A 15,889-nucleotide genomic window follows, 5' to 3' on the forward strand; every position below is an offset into this window, starting at 1 on the left:
AAGCAAACAGGTTGAGCTGGCTGTGATTGAGATTTTTTTTTGCTTTTGCACACACGGCCAAGAAAAATAGAGGCAGCGTGGAAACATGCAAGTGGCTCATTAGACAGCCATGATTGCTCACCCTTTCAATTCAATTGAAACATTTCGTTTTGCTGAAAGAGGCTCAGGCTCTGGAATCGCTGCAAGACCTCCAATTCATACATTGCAACAAATAGCTATGCTGCCCCCTTCAGGTGGGTGAACACATGCACATTGGCAAAAACAGTCCGTTGCAAAAATATACTTCTACTATTAGCAAAAGGATCTTCATGGGTGACCATTATGGCTGCTAAAAGGAGAGAAACTCACAAGTTGAATGGATACAAGAATCGTGAGGGGTGATATCAAAAAGGTGATATAATAATAAAAGTTAAAAATAGGAATATTTCGGGCCAAGTAATGTCAGTAAGTCATATCAAGTCATAGAAAGTGATCATCCAATTCCAATTTAAATGCAAAAAAAAAATCTTCTCTTCTCAATAAGCAAAAGTCACAGATAGAGGAGGTAAAAAAGGAAGGTTGAAGGATGAAAATGAAGTGTTGATGTCCAAAAGCATTTTGTAAACAAGCGTGCCTGTTTTGGGGAGTCACTGTCCTTCTGGTTTCCATCCCGATTTGAGTAGTATCTGTTGACCGATTGCCTTATCGCAACTTGAGAATTTCCATCAACAAGAAGACCCTGGCTGCTCTCGCACTGCTCGTTTAATTGGATCTTTCCGGACGTAACGTCTGAACTTTGATAAGTACATCATACAGCTGCTATTAATAGCATGCCCAGTCACTTGAACGAAAACGTGATTTTTTCCAGACCGTACCAACCACAATCCGGAGGGAAATGTACATTTGCTGTCGCGAGGGCATTTTGCAAAATCACTCAAATTGTCGGTGAACATTTTGCAAATGAGCACCCCTGCCATTTGCTGCCTCTGATTGTTCCTTGCTTGGGCTTGAATTGTCATGACATTTCAGAGGAAAGGTGGGTGGGGCGTTCACAGTTCACACAACTTTCACTATTGACTTTTCGGGCCTACTGGTGAGCACAGTGCAGAGGTCACAGTGGCTACTGTGTGGCTTTCCTATGGATACTCTGCTTTATGTATGCTAGCTTGATTGGTCCATGTCAATTGTCCATAGGTGTGGATGTGACCTACAACTCTACTACATGGTGGACAGCACATCATACAGATTAACATACACATTTTAGTGGCATACAAAACTTTTGCTTTCAAATGATAATATGACCGCATAATAATAGTCAAATAATAATGATGATATATTTGTTATTATTATTATTAGGTCAATTAACAATTGGATTCATTTGAATGACATGATCAACAAGAAAAATATTCCAAGAAAATATTTGCCTTGTTTTATTCACACGAAAAGCTGATCCAAAAACGAATCCGTTTTAAAACTCGGTTGTTTAGGTTACTCTGCACTCAATGTATACAAATTGTCTTGTGCGCCTAATGACGCAGTCGCGCACGCGCACGCGCGCGCACGCAGGCAGGCAGGCCCCTCCTCTTTTGCCCCTCACTCAAGACGCGCACTTTAGAACGACGCAACTTCGACTAAAGTTATCCGAAGTCATTTTTCGTGCAATTTGCTCTTTCTGATGGTGTGGCACTTTCTATTGCTAACTGACGCAAGTGCCAGAAAAGAAGAAGAAGAAGAAGAAAAAGCCGACGTCCAAAACCTTTTCTGGCTTTTTCAGGGCTTTGGAAGTCAGGTCAGTAACCTGTGAAAGGACCCAAAGGGGGGAAAGGATTTGCATACTGGGACTCGAATATTTTTGGGTCGTTTATTATTATTATTTTTATTTATTTTTACTACACCACTGGACTGAGGCAAATTGCAGTTTAATTCTGAAGGGAGCTGCCAGTACACCTGCTTTCAGAGGAGACAAGGTGAGCCTACTTGAAAGCTGGATTTTTATTTAGAAATAGAAATAGTTACCAAGCGCTAAGCTTTCTTGACGGCTTAGCCATTTTGTCCCTCCGAATAATGTGCAGATGTAAATGTTGTCAGCAATTATATTATCCTGGCCTGCCTGCACTTTGTACATTGTTGCAAAACTTGGGTTACTACGTATGGAACATTTGAAACTTTTAGGTTCTTAGCCAGTTTCCATATCAGATCTACCCATCCATGTGTGATTTTAATGCCGTAGGAAATCAAGGGAGTTGAGAGGAAGAAGAGCCAGGAAGAGGACATCTAGAGTTGCCACCGCTCTCCTACTCTGCAGAGATGTATGCGGAAAAAATTGTAAAAGAGGGGAAGATGGGTAAACGCCACACAAACACACATTCACACTCGTATTGAGATGCTGCATGTTGTGTCTGCATTTGGAGAGTGTGCAGACATCAGTCCATTTGACTATTGTTAACTATTAACAGATTTGTTCCAAGTCAACTGCTGCTGCTGTTGCTGCTGCTTTACCTCTGTTTGTCAATTCAACATCCCAAACTAGATAAATGATCTATTTACAACGCAATCCTCAAAGAATGGCATCAAATGAGCCTTTGTGCATGCTTGCAGCGTTGGACACTTCCTTAACTGGCTGAGAAGTTTGTCTAGTGTGCCTGTGAGACGATGAGGATGATGTGCATGATGTGCATGAAAATGGAAAGAATATTCATGCCGCTGCTGATGTCTCTTGCCGTTGATTTTTGGGAAAACGTTATCTTTGCTGTCAGGAAGCAAGCCGTCTTTGCTGCTGATGCATGAATGGCACGTTTCCTATTTAAATTGGAAAGAAATGATGTTGAATTTAGCTAAGCATTAAAAAAAAAAAAAAAAGCAAAACTGAAAAAACACAGATCAATTAAAAAAAAAAAATGTCTTCCCGGATTTCTAGTTTGTTTTACAATCTGTTTCCCAAAGTCCAAATGTCAGTAACAGGTCAAAAAGGATATTCACTGCTGTAATATTTCTCATGGAAGTGAACCAAAATATTAATAGCCAATACAAACTCTCTGGCACATTTTTAGTGTCAAGAACGAAAGTGAAAATTCTTTCAAAGACTTTTCCTTGCCATTTGCGTGACGTGCGGAAATGGCACGAGACACACCTCTGGTTAAAAATAACCAATGTATCTATAAGCTTGACTAAAGTGGAAACTAACCCGGCAAGTGGAGAGCCACCACACCATGGCTCGCCGTCCGTCCGTCTCAGGTAGAAGCGGAGCAGACAAAAGAGTTGTTGTTCTCTCCCTCGGCTGTAATTGCCTCAAGGGATGTCCCGAGGGGGAGAAAAAGGAAAAGAATGTCAAGGGAGCATCAAGCTCCTTCGTTCTTGTTCCTCACGTGGATTCATGGCCCGGCTGTATGCCTAAAGCAACTTTGATGGCTACTGACACTGAAACGTGGGAACTGCATCTTCGTCATTGTTGTGATTGCTATCATTTCCATGCAGGGAACAGGGGGATCTCTCTCACTTGTGTGTTGACCCCTTGCCGCCTGATGGGGGTGTGTGTGATGCTGATGACCTTGGGAGCCATTGGATCAGCAATCTGGGTCATAGGTCAGATATGGATACAAACAGTGGAAATTACAGACAAAAAAAAAAATGATGCACTGCCTTACTTGACGTCGGCTTTTCTTATCTCCTCTGCAGTCACGTACTGCTCTGTGGAGGAAGACACAGGATACTATGATGGTAATTTTTTTTGTTAGCACCTCCAAAATTGGAACCACTTTGACAATGCACAAGAGCTCGATCAGATCTCACATCAAAAGATGCTTGAGATTGAAGATTTTCAATTCCTCCCAAACAGTCCAAGTCAATTCAGCTGACCAACATCTGAGAGTGTTGGACTCGACTCAGAAGAGGTGGCGTCAGGTGTGTTCGTCCTCGGCCAATGAGCTTCTGGCTCGCGTCAGCTGTGCCGAAGTGGGCTTTGTCAGGTGAGAGAGAGCATCTGAAAAGGCCTGTGGTGCGACCCAAAACTAACGACGGGCCTTTCTTTCAGCGTGGTCAATTACTCCATTACGTCTGTACAAGATGGCAGCGACGGCGGCTTCTTCTGCGTCCGACCCGAAGAGCTACGCTACGGCAAGAAAATTAAAGACTCTTTGTTCCCATGGTAACGACGTTGACATTTCAAATTGGATTTTTTTTCTTTCCATCTGTACTTTAAAATTCAGATGATGTAGGTTGCTCTTCTCTTAACATGTGTCACCTACGTATGTTGCAGTGACTGCGAGAGCAAGGAGGTGGTCACGTTGCTGTGCCAAGGTAAGCAACGTAACATCTATCTTGAGCTTCCCACCTTGGTCCTCATTTTATGCTTCTTACCCCACCAGACTGCGGAAGGCGTAGTTTTGCAGCAGATCGCATCGTCGGCGGCGTGGAGGCGCGCCAGGGCATGTGGCCGTGGCAGGTCAGCTTGCAGTACGATGGAGTTCATCAGTGCGGAGGTTCAATCATCTCGGACCGCTGGATTGTCACCGCGGCTCATTGCTTCCCCAAGTAAGAGGCGAGGCCAGGCGAGGCGAAGGGCAGCTTGATTTCATGCATGACATTGACATCATGGCTTATTGCCATTGCTGACAAAAGGACACATTGTCAATTTCAGAATGACAAGAAGTCCGAATTCAACAGCTTTACTATTTAAAAGTAAAAAAAAAAAAAAGTGCTGAACTGGAAAATCTCATGTCGACTAATCATTGTGATAACTTTGCACAATGAAAAAACAAAAGAAAAAATTCTCTTCGCACTAGATCATTTCCTTTTTTTATAACTCGCATACTGAGAGCAATTGATAACTATTTTATTTGAGATTCAACTTGGTCATTCATGGTAGGATAAGAGAAAATGAATTTCTGGAAGTACTCCAGATTGATTTGGTATCGTTCGAATTGAAATCAAGCATTCTTTTCTCTTATTAGCATATACGTTAATTAGCCATTAGATCAGACTGCAGACATGAGAATAAATATAGTGTTTTTTTTTTCTTTTTTTAAATGCTCGACACTCAATACACTATTGGAAAAGCTGTTTTCTAAATAAATGTTTAATTCAAATAATAGAATCCAATGTCCCCCCCCCCCCCCCTTCTTCTTCATTAGGCGCAATGGCTTTATTAGTCATTGGCGCGTATTGATGGGCTCCATCTACAACAAAGCAGCCAATGCCAACGTGGCCGAAGTGAGAACCATCGTTTACCACGGCAACTACCTGCCCTTTGTGGTCAATAACATTGACGATTACAGCAGCGACATTGCTGTGCTTGCCCTCGCTAAGCCCATCACCTTCAATGGTAGGACATCCACAAGGAACCATTTTCTTTCCATACAGTATGACAAAAACATTTGCTTGCTCTCAAAAGCAAGAGCATTTCAGCTTGGTCGTGTGCGCCCTCTAGTGTTCTATTTTATAACTGCATCTCCATACGAGGCCCAACATGTCTGCCATTCACATGATGTGTAATGCATGATAACACAAACACCACACATGTTTTTTTTTTTTCTTTCTATAGATGTGTGTTTTTCTGCTGTTTGTAGAATACATCCAACCCATTTGCCTGCCGGTGTACGGCCAAAGAATGAGGGATGGACAGATGGGCACAGTCATAGGCTGGGGGAGCTTAGGAGACTCTGGTGAGTAAAGCACCTCATTATTAACAGGACGTCACCTAGGGTAAGACTCTGTCATTACGTGCAGGTCATCAAACGGAGGTTCTGCACGAGGTCAACGTGCCCGTCATCAGCGACGCCATGTGCAATGCGCCTGATTACTACTACAATCAGATCACTGGCAGTATGTTCTGCGCTGGCTTTGAGAAGGGAGGTGCCGATGCCTGCCAGGTAGGTCAGTGTGTGGTGGACACTAACATGGATGGATGGATGGTGGAGCAAAAAGAGCAAACTATCCATCCGTCTGATTCGAAATGAAATGCTCGTCGGCATCAATGGCGCTATTGCTTTGGAGCAATCCCGCAATGCTTTCCCATCAGGGAGATAGCGGCGGGCCCTTTATGGCCGAGGACCGCTTGTCCAAATGCAGCCGATACCGTTTGCTGGGGGTGGTGAGCTGGGGAATCGGATGCGCCACGGCCAAGAAGCCCGGCGTCTACACCACCGTCTCCCGATTCCTGCCCTGGTTATCTAGCGCCATGAGGGTAAGAGCTTTCATTAACGTCCAGCTGAGCTGTTTTGCACCTGCTCTTCATCTCTTGTTTTTCTACGGCCTTGCAGAACTATAACAACTCACCGGGGATTCATAAAATGGCACGGACATGATGTTGCTACGCTTATGCTTACTGCTTCTCCCACTACAGAGTCAATAGGAATGTTTTGGAAGTTCTCATCTTTTCAGTTCCTGTTGTTGTTGGTTTTTTTGCTCCTTATGTTCCTTATTTCTGCGTTCTAAATTTGTTTCGTACAAAAGTCAAAGGCAGGCTGACAAGCTGGTGTCCTCTGCTGCCACATTCGCACTTTTATCAGACACTACAGTAGCTTAGTAAAATAATCCTGAAAAAAGACAAATGCACCCTTCGTGATAGACAAAGCCAGGCTCACGTTCACTCTAAAAAATGAAGCATCTACAAATGCGCTTCTATTCTCTGGTTAGCACCAAATGGGTTACATTTCTCAAAAACCCCATGGTGCCATATTCATGCATGATATATAGGATTAGTCATGAGAAAGCCTGAAGAAGAAGGAAAAGAATGGTGGTGTGCAATGGTGCTACGTAGAGCCAGGGGTGCTCTATCCAACCAGGAGTGCAATATGAAACTCAGAAGCACCTTTATTTTTTAGAGTGTTATTGGACTTTTTTTTTTTTTTTTGCGGCAGCAAGTAAAGGTAATTTTAACAAGTTGCTCCAAAGGCAATGATGTTCTTACCACCTCCTTCCTTAACTATGTCTGAAGATTGAGGTTAAAGTGCTCATCTTGAAACCCGTATTGTGCGCGTTTGTAAATAATGCTTGATGTTTTGTTTATGTAGCATGTTTTACCAATAAAATGACCATTGCGTCATGAATTATGTTCTCAAATATATTTAGTCAAAGTATGTGCTGTAATGACGACACAAGTATTTTAGAGGTGAGAAGAATATTGGAGGTCATTTATCCACATTGTTCCCCCCCACGTTCTTTTCGGAATATCCAGTGATGTAGCTGTAAGAAAAAAGTACCCCCGCCCCCTTTTAGAAAGAAACCCAATGTAAAAGATCCTTGCAGAAATATTTGCAATACAAAAATATGATTATTGTTACCGGCACTGTATTATGAAATGTATTGATTTGAATGTCATCAAAATAAATACTCCACCTTAATTGAAAGGACTTGTAACTGTTAGCCTGCGTAGTTCCTGTCAAATAGAAGAAGTCATCATCATAACAACAAATAAACATGCACAACTATGGTCAATTGGAATGGAGGGATGAAGGACAAACTCCACGGAAGCACAGCAAGAAGATGCAGACAGGAGCAGGGCAGACTTGCAAAGTACTTTCTCAAATAAAAATCAGTTGCGGACTGATCATAACGGGTTTATTGTGGATGTAGTTTACAATGATTATGACCTCGAGTGCATTTGAAATATCATTTTTTTTCTGTGAGCTAATGACATGTGAACTTCATAAATTGGCCTTCAACGCGATCTACTTACATTTAGTGACAAATGTAGGTCAGTGGTGAAAGTGGTGCGAGGGCAGCAGAATGGAAACAACTTTCGTCGACTCCTTTGCTTTTGTGTCGCCCCCAAGTGGCGGCTTTTGGACCTGCACCTGCTCCCCCCTGAAGCAAAGCATATGAGCTCATGAGCACATCTGACTCGCATCATCATTAGCACTTCCTGCACTTTTGCCTTTCAACAGCCCGCAGAAGAAGAAAGAAAGCAAAGAGCAGCGAGATGATGTCGGCGGAATAGAAACGTGTCGACGCTCGGGCTGCCTTTCGGATGACAAATGAACGAGTAAGAAAGAGCAGAAGATGGGAGGAGCGCATCCGATAAAGCCAGTCGAGCTAAATACCTTGACAATCTGGAGTCGTGGACGCTAACCCCTTTGGAGGCAGGGCTTGGAGCTTTTGTGATCGGAGGAGCGTCCTTGAGAGGAGCAATTGCAGGATGGGAGCTGCTGTCACTCAAGTCTTCAGGTTCCTCCTGTGCAAGAGAGTGGCTGCCGTCATGCCATTTGGAAATGATGCAATGTTGCTTACCTTACCGCTATGTCCGCCATGAAGGTCTCTCTCAGTGGCACCACTGGTTGGGTCGCCTCGTAGAACATGGTGTCGGCCGCAAGCGAAGGCCGCTAAAAGAAACAAGGTCTGCTGTAAGAACCATCCTGAATCAATCACATGGTACGAGTTGTCAAAGATCATACCTCGGATGCTACTCCAGCTGATTCCATGTCAACTGTGTGCATGTTCTTACTGTGCACAATCAACAAAATAGGATTGATATACATATAGTATAGGGTTAGGGTTAGCAAACTCGATAGTGAAGAAATATGTGAGACTCTCAACGGGATCACCAATATTTGAGTGATGTTCCAGTTATTTATCACAATTAGTTTACAAAGTCTGTGTTTTGAGTTCCTCCAATAAACCCTGGTCTAAGCTACACTTGGTCGCCCCGCTCCTTTCCACACTCCACCCGTGACAAGATTTTCTTCAAAAATTGTTGTACCATGATTTTCTTCCAAAAAAAAAAAAATAATAATAATAATAATTGGACCCATGTATAATGCGCACCCCAGATTTTAGGACAATAAATTAGTTAAATTCTGCGCATTATACATGGAAAAAAACGGTAATACAGATTGACAACAGTTCAAGAAATAATTGTCAATTTTGTGAAGCCCTTTGAGACCACTTGTGATTCAGGGCTAGACAAATAAACGTGACTTTTGAAATGATGGCCGGAACGAGGTCTTTGGGGGCAACTTGGAGCAATGGGGGAAAAAGCAGAAGGTCACCTAATCATAATGGCCACCGTCAGAGTGATGAGCCCAGCAGACACGCCCACCGCCGACGCCAAAGCAATAACCTTTAGTCGTCCTGGTGACGGAAATGGAGAGAGAAAGAGAATGGCTACACGATACGTGCGATCCAAATAGTTCAGCAGACGTCAAAATAGAAAGCGATATGGAAAAAGAGCTGTGCGCGCTTTGCCAATGTCTAGACCCGAGCGAGCGAGCGAGCGAGCGAGTCTGCTCTTTCCAAAGGCAGCTCCCCTTCTTCAGCTTGGAGTCATTTTCCACAACACCTCATCTCCTCACGCTCCTCCCTCAGCTTTACATGAGTCACAATGACTCATAGAAACAGATGCAAGGCAGTCCAGAGAGACAAATTGGAATTTTTCCTTGCGCTCATCCTCGCAAACGCAACGAAATTTGTCACGACATAGCTTTCGGTTTCTCTTCGGAACCTACCTAGAGGGGGAAATGGCTTTGGAGTGGAAAATGTCGGCGGAATGCGCCACAATGTCTTCCAGACTGGAAATGAATGAGAGTTTTTTTGTCTGCTGCATTAGCATAGCGCCACCTACCTAACTTTGCTATGATGCACTTTGGTGCTGTCCAACTTTCATTTCACCACTAATAATTGTAGCGCGGATCGGAGATGAAATGCATATCTGAGAGAAAGAAACAGAAAGCCATCTGGCCCTACCTCGGACTTGCACCGTAAGGACAGGAGAGCTGTGGACTCCCATGCGGTTTCTGGCCTCACAGTAGTACCGGCCACTTTCTCTCGGCCCGACCTCGGAGAATGTGAACACAGGACCGGTCCGGCTGCCCCACGCTACCTCGGAGAAGGAAAGACCTCAATGGACGTGTTGATGGAGCAAACATTTTGCCGCTCACTAACATTGCACCGGCGCTCCGTTGTGGGTTAAACGATGCCAAGTGAAGTTGTCCACGGCCGGGTTGGCCTGACTGCTGCAGGTCAGAGTCAAAGGCCGCCCGGCGTCCACCACGCTGGAAGGGCGAGCCAGCACTGAAGTGTTCTTGGGAGGATCTGCGGGACAACATCCAGCCACTTTCAGGTTCGCCTTTGTAACATTGAGCAGTTTTTTTAGAAATGGGCATTTTGCGCCGTTGTGGGAGTGAACACATCCTACTTAATTGCCAAGCAATCCCAGCGGCTCCCCTCATTTCTTATCAATTCAGAGCGGAAGAGGCGCAGAAGCAGATGGGACTGGTTAGAAGATTGAAAGTGCAAGAAGATGTGAATATGTGGCTGCTGGGAATTTTTCGGAGCTTTTCCAGGATGACTTTGTCCCTGAATGCTGTTCCCTCCGTTTTCACAAGCACACATGCAAACAACTTACACAGCACGCTAAGAGTGGTGGCATGAGAAGTTTGTTGTCCTAATGGGTTCCACGCCGTGCAGTAGTACTGACCAGCGTGGTGAGCACGCACCGAGGGGAAAGTCAAATTCTGGACGCTTCCTTTCGCTATCACCTGCTCTCCTATGATGCGATACCATGCGTGCCTAAAGGAAGATGGCAAGAATTCAAGTCATTGGTAGGACTGACGATGATTCGATCTTAATTAAAGATTAAAAAAAAAATAATAATAATAGACAGAGCAGATGACTGGAAGGCAAAGTGGCTGGCTGGCTACCTGCTGGTAGGTGGCTGGGCATTACTGACACAGCTGAGGTTCACAACGGTGCCTTCTCCAATGTCACCGGGCGGTGTTATCAGCACACGGGTATTTTTGGGGGAGACTGAAAAGGGACAAAGAACACTCTGTGACTTCACATGACCTTCCAGAGATAAACAGCTAGATGGATAGATAGATAGATAGATAGATAGATAAGCAGCCAAATAGATGACTTTTTTTTTATACTTTTCTTGATGCAGTTGTTGATAGAAGCAATTACAGTCTCTCATCATTTTGAATGAGATGCCATAATTTAAAAAAAAAAGATGTCTGAGCCCCCCCCACTCGTCTAAACTCGACATTCTTTTTGAGTTTGCGGAATACGAGTTAAGCAGCACCCATTTTTATCCATCAGTGCGCGGCCATTTTTCATTTGACTGAAAATGACATCACCGTTGCTAGTTCTCAGGTCATGAGCCATCATGGACAGACGGAGAAAAATGGGAACGTGTTTGTTGACCGTTGAATATTTGGACCCAGTTTGTCATTTTCAATCTCACTGAAAACGGCTGTTGTGAAATCACGACTCACTCAACAAAGAACGGCTCCGATAAATCATTACAGTTCTAATTTGGTATCATCAACTTCTGACTGCAACTGTGGCAGCGTCTCGTCCATTTTGTAGGATTTTAGATTTGGACTTCTTAGTCTGAACAAAACACCAACTAAAAAAACAAAAACTATGATTGGTGGAAACATACTCGACCCATTTAATCAACTAAACATGAATACTAATGTTCTCCTATCTTTTAGCCGTCCAAACACTATTTAAACATGGACTCGTATTCTCGGCAATGAATAAAGTGAGCGTGTACATGTCACATTGAGAAGAAGCGCTTTGGAGCGTTCAGTTCCCAGGGAGTTCCGCGCCACGCAAAAGTACTCTCCTCTGTCTGTGGATTTCAGGTGAGAAAGGTGGAGGTGAGGCCCAAAAGTGTCTGGGATGCTGTCCATCTCCAAGTCTGTGGACCACACGTCAAGAAGACATCTGTTGAAATCAAGATTCAGACGGTCGGAGAGGCGCTTTGACATTGCGCAATACCTTTGAACCAGGCAAAGCTCTCGACGGGCGGAGCCGCTTCGCTACTGCACGACAGAGTGACCGAGCCGCCCTCCGAGACCTCTCCTGTAGAAGAAATGTGGATGGAGGTAGAACGAGGAGCATCTGATGGAGAAATAAAAAATCAATGTAAAGGAATCACACGTCCATTTATTTCCTACTATAGCGAGTGTTTGTCCACGCAGCTCATAATGTTTCGTTGTTTTTTTGAATTACTTACGGCCAAGAGCCAGAGAGAGGGTCGGGGACTGCACATTCTGCGGCGGGATTGGTCGACAGATATACGCTCCGACGTGGGCTCGGTCAAAGCGTTGGATAATCAGCCATTTGTCATAGGAACCCAGGTTCAGCCCATTCCTGTATTCAAAGCATTATTTTTGTTTTTGCTAAGTTGCACACACACCTCCCGCCCTCCCGCCCCTCACCTGTACAATGCGAGGCTTCTTCCTGGAGCAGCGCATCCTGTGGCCTGGCAGCCTACAAACACAGTCTCTGCAAAGCCAAACATGTTGGATGGCCTGCTTGGAAGCACCTGGACCTGGAGGTCTGACACATTCACGCAAAAGCAAAGTCAAGGTCTGGCGTCTTGAATTTCACCCGCAGTCTCCCCCTCACAGCTGATTCAGCACTTTTAGTTGGCGAAAAAACAACAACAACCTGTTACGTGGAGAGTGATGGTGTCTGGAGAGGTCCATCTGCCCAGTGGTTGGTCCGTCTCAAACCTGAAGTGGTACTGGCCCGCATCACTCAGCTTGACAGCCCGAATTTGGACCGAACAGCTGGAATAGCTTCCACCAATGTAGCTGCAATGCAAAGGAAATACAAATGACATGATTTATAAATATAGCGTATATTAAACTGACTATTTATATATTTATCAATGAAATTTGGTGATTCTTCCATGCATTGATAGAAAATTCATTCTAAAACTGATCTAATCCATTCCAAAAAGAATGGCTAGTGACAGCCCAGTTGTGAAATTCAAACGGCCTTACCGAGTGCGTCCGCGAAAAGACAAGCCCATTTGGTTTGGGTCTGTGTGATGGCTGAACTCCCGTTGACCATCTGCCGAAACGCGAAACCACATGACGGTGGTCACGGTGTGACCTATCAAAATAAAGACAAAATCAATGACGTGTAAAAGTGCTCAGGTGGAGAAATGACAAAGACATTATTAGCGCAACATAATGATAGCCTGTCTGATGACATGAGGGACAATGCAATCAAGTTTTACCCGAGAGCATTTTGTTCTTCCTATCGGAATGTGGAACGAAAGAGGACAATCCCAGATTGTCCACCACAAGTGCAAAGCGACCTACCTGCTGGATAATCGTAGCGACAGGGCAGCGTAACGGTGGTTCCTGCCCACACACACATCTCTTTTCGGGAAAAGGACACGCTCCACCTGCCTTGGCCCCCTGCCGCACAATGAGATCGATTTTTCTTCTTTACTCAAAAGACTGTTTTGGATTTTCTCACACAGTTACGGATTACATTTTGATTTCCATGTCAGGTCGTCAATCAAATTTGCATCAAAGCATATCGGGTTTAGATTTTTTGCAAGGGGTCAAATCTGACTACAAACTGTCAAAGTATCCTGGCAGCCATGACAGGAGAAGATCTTTAAATAAAGCTCGCCTGCTCTCGTCTTCTTCATGGATGACAATATAACCGTGGACACATTTTTTCCTCGGGATGAGAAATGGGGAGTTTTCTGCTTTGGAATACGTGGTGTGCTTCAAGACCAGATCCAGTACGTACTTCATTCCAAAACACACAAGTGAAAATATGTCTCCTTGGAGAATAAAGTGTCAAACAGCATCAGATCAAATGGAAGCCATTCTGTGCTGCTGCTGCTGCTGCTGCTTGCAGCCTGCAAGCTTGCACAAAAAGACAATCAATACTTATAAATAGGAACCTGAGCGTAAAGGCAAGGGCACCTGGATGCGGGACCTAACCTATGTCACTCTGCTTCACTTCTGATGAACTAAAAAAACACACTCAAATTTGGTTTATGATATCATTCCAATTCATAAATTCTCTTGACATAATGCAAAAAAATAAATAAATAAGTCATCAGTTCTAAAATGTGATGGGTTGCAGAAATGTTCACCTACCCGGTAAAGTTGTAAGTATCGTGGCCAGGAGCAGCGCACCTGACAACATCTCTGTGACGTCAAGAGAAGAAGAAAATGGAGCAAAAGCTGGAGCAGATGAAAATAAGAATGATAATTCAACCAACGGCATCATGCTAGCTTCATATTACAAATCACTCACCGCTAATCAAGTGGAACAGAGACTTTCACTGCAATGACACTTGGCTTGCTGATGAGGAGCCTTGCTTGCAGGAGGGGGGGGGGGGGGGGAAGTGGGAGGAGTCTGTTTATTTCAGATGCCATTATTAAAAGACTATTTTTCCTAATGATACATGTCTTTTCTACTCTTCTCAATAAGTGTTGTTGATATTCTACCGCCAACTTGCTGAGCTGTCATCTACATATAAGCATTTCTTTTGTTTCTCACTCCTAAGTGAGGGATTAAGTTTGGACTTTCTTGGGGTTGCAAGTACGGCTATTAACTTTGACATATGATCATCTTTTATTCACTTGAACGCATCCAGGGAGTAACATTAGCATGCGGCTCAAGTGCTCTTTCTGGCCATCTCATGCAGACACAAATCAAAAGTTCACTCTACATTAAGCTCCATTTTGCTCTTTTTCCCAAATCAGCTCCACAGGGAAATACTTCATATTTTACACACTCAAATTGAAATAAAGCTTAACACGCAGAAATTCAGTTTGGATTTTCATCGCTCCTTGGAGAAAACTAACTCGCACAGTGCTTGTGCAAAAATCCGACATCAAACTATAAACTACGGAGCCGCTAATAATGAGTTATAAGTTTAAAAATGACCAATAAAGGTTCAAAAACATTTTTGAATGAAGATCGGACCATTGTTTCTTTTTTCTACACTTTGTCCGCTATAAATGAACGAACAAAGGTAGCGAAGAATCGATATAAATCCATTAGGTGTTCCGCCAAGCTCTCCACAAATACAACATGCATCTTCTTATACTAGAAGCCCTAAAAGACATTTCTTTAAATGGAAGGTCATATTGTTTCTCTGATTTAAACACTCCAAGCATCAATTCATTCAAGCTGTGTAGAGAAGCTGGAAGGATTTTTTGGGTCATATTTAGAAACGCTATTGTGATCAACATCTGGAAATGGAAGCCCTTTGTTTGATGTGTGCACCATTAGTGTTTTAATGAGACTAATGCTATGAAAGAAAGGTCTATCATTTGGCTCCTAAAATACATCTGCATGAAGTTGACTGAGCTTGACTTTGAAATGTTAGCCTAATATGGAACAGAAATGGGACCTTCTAAAAAGAATAAAAATGCTCAGGATATGAGGTTAAAAGAACAATCCATTCACAAATTGCGACCTTGGTCGATGTTTTGGGAGGCCAAATGGGTCGCAGGCAGACGGCCACTCATCCTGCGAGACAAAACCTTGACGTGATTTCATGTTCCTGGGTCCCCTACTGCATTTGCATTGGCTGAAGTGGCTTGGAGCTTAACCTGTAAGCACAGAATGACTTGCAAAGGATCACGACACACTAATAGCCTGATGTAATCTTAATCAAAAGCAGACCTGGCCAAAGCAATGAAGCCAAACAGATGGGTGCATGGCATCAGTGTGTGACCACCAAGAAAGAGTCAAGCTTAAGTGGAGAAAGAGAGATGATCAAGGAACATTGCCCCCCCCATCATGGCCATTTTAGAGCGCCTCATTGTTGGCCACGAGTGTGAGAGAGGAAAGCAGAGTGAATAGCGTGGACTTTTTTTTTTCTTTTCTTTTTCAATCATTCAAATTTGGTATTATCCCAGGTGCGCAAGTCACAAGGAAGTCATAAAGCTCATCTTTCAAACAAGTCTCAATTTACTGTTGAAGAAAAAAAATAATAAATCAAGCAAGCGGACCTGCCACTAAAGTTCAGGTTCTAAGTCAAGACATACAATCTTACAAAAATATTTCAAATGGATTTCACCAATCACAACACAAAGCGCTATTTAAGACGAGAAAATCAATGGATTTAGACTTGTTTAGAAGAACCTCTTTGTTGTTTTTGTTTTCTGAGCAGATCGGGGAGAAACGCATACAAGATTAA

The 15,889-nt window shown here is 43.5% G+C and overlaps 2 protein-coding genes across 4 annotated transcripts; one reads left to right on the top strand and one right to left on the bottom strand.

Moving 5' to 3' along the window:
• Nucleotides 1-1,556: 1,556 nt before the first annotated feature.
• hpn (hepsin) lies at nt 1,557-7,335 on the top strand. 3 transcript variants are annotated; one of them, XM_061289556.1, is made up of 14 exons: nt 1,557-1,768; nt 1,898-1,946; nt 2,210-2,323; nt 3,454-3,561; nt 3,655-3,696; nt 3,815-3,944; nt 4,010-4,123; nt 4,235-4,275; nt 4,344-4,509; nt 5,109-5,299; nt 5,544-5,639; nt 5,704-5,846; nt 5,996-6,160; nt 6,237-7,335. In XM_061289556.1, exons 3-14 carry the CDS (start codon nt 2,287-2,289, stop codon nt 6,279-6,281), a joined length of 1,278 nt encoding a protein of 425 aa, XP_061145540.1. In that variant the 5' UTR covers nt 1,557-1,768; nt 1,898-1,946; nt 2,210-2,286; the 3' UTR covers nt 6,282-7,335. The 3 variants fall into 3 exon arrangements, with proteins under 3 accessions (XP_061145540.1, XP_061145539.1, XP_061145542.1); XM_061289555.1 differs by having other exon boundaries at nt 1,911-1,946; XM_061289558.1 differs by lacking the exons at nt 1,557-1,768; nt 1,898-1,946; nt 2,210-2,323 and adding an exon at nt 2,872-3,213.
• On the bottom strand, nt 6,841-13,879 carry si:dkey-33i11.1 (sialoadhesin). Its single transcript, XM_061289553.1, has 18 exons — nt 13,833-13,879; nt 13,035-13,133; nt 12,711-12,822; nt 12,373-12,518; nt 12,141-12,261; nt 11,936-12,072; nt 11,698-11,820; nt 11,471-11,617; nt 10,614-10,719; nt 10,319-10,482; nt 9,856-10,005; nt 9,658-9,789; nt 8,964-9,045; nt 8,370-8,418; nt 8,211-8,297; nt 8,019-8,149; nt 7,315-7,354; nt 6,841-7,161 (listed from the first exon to the last, which is right to left on the bottom strand). The coding sequence occupies exons 2-17, from the start codon at nt 13,090-13,092 to the stop codon at nt 7,339-7,341; spliced, it is 1,761 nt and encodes a 586-aa protein (XP_061145537.1). The 5' UTR covers nt 13,093-13,133; nt 13,833-13,879; the 3' UTR covers nt 6,841-7,161; nt 7,315-7,338.
• Nucleotides 13,880-15,889: the final 2,010 nt, after the last annotated feature.

The sequence above is a fragment of the Syngnathus typhle genome, linkage group LG10 (genome assembly GCF_033458585.1).
Source record: "Syngnathus typhle isolate RoL2023-S1 ecotype Sweden linkage group LG10, RoL_Styp_1.0, whole genome shotgun sequence".
In the NCBI taxonomy this organism is placed as follows: domain Eukaryota; kingdom Metazoa; phylum Chordata; class Actinopteri; order Syngnathiformes; family Syngnathidae; genus Syngnathus; species Syngnathus typhle.

What these genes read in the sequence shown, in the direction of transcription:
- hpn (XM_061289556.1), top strand. Translation starts at nt 2,287, where the DNA reads ATGTATGCGGAAAAAATTGTAAAAGAGGGGAAGATGG. An exon ending in TAAGCCCATCACCTTCAATG is followed by an intron (nt 5,300 to 5,543) that starts GTAGGACATCCA and finishes TGCTGTTTGTAG; the next exon opens with AATACATCCAACCCATTTGC. An exon ending in GGGGAGCTTAGGAGACTCTG is followed by an intron (nt 5,640 to 5,703) that starts GTGAGTAAAGCA and finishes CATTACGTGCAG; the next exon opens with GTCATCAAACGGAGGTTCTG.
- si:dkey-33i11.1 (XM_061289553.1), bottom strand. Translation starts at nt 13,092, where the DNA reads ATGTGTGTGTGGGCAGGAACCACCGTTACGCTGCCCTGTCGCTACGAT. An exon ending in ACGGTGGCCATTATGATTAG is followed by an intron (nt 8,419 to 8,963) that starts GTGACCTTCTGC and finishes GATTGTGCACAG; the next exon opens with TAAGAACATGCACACAGTTG. An exon ending in CAGCTGGAGTAGCATCCGAG is followed by an intron (nt 8,298 to 8,369) that starts GTATGATCTTTG and finishes TGTTTCTTTTAG; the next exon opens with CGGCCTTCGCTTGCGGCCGA.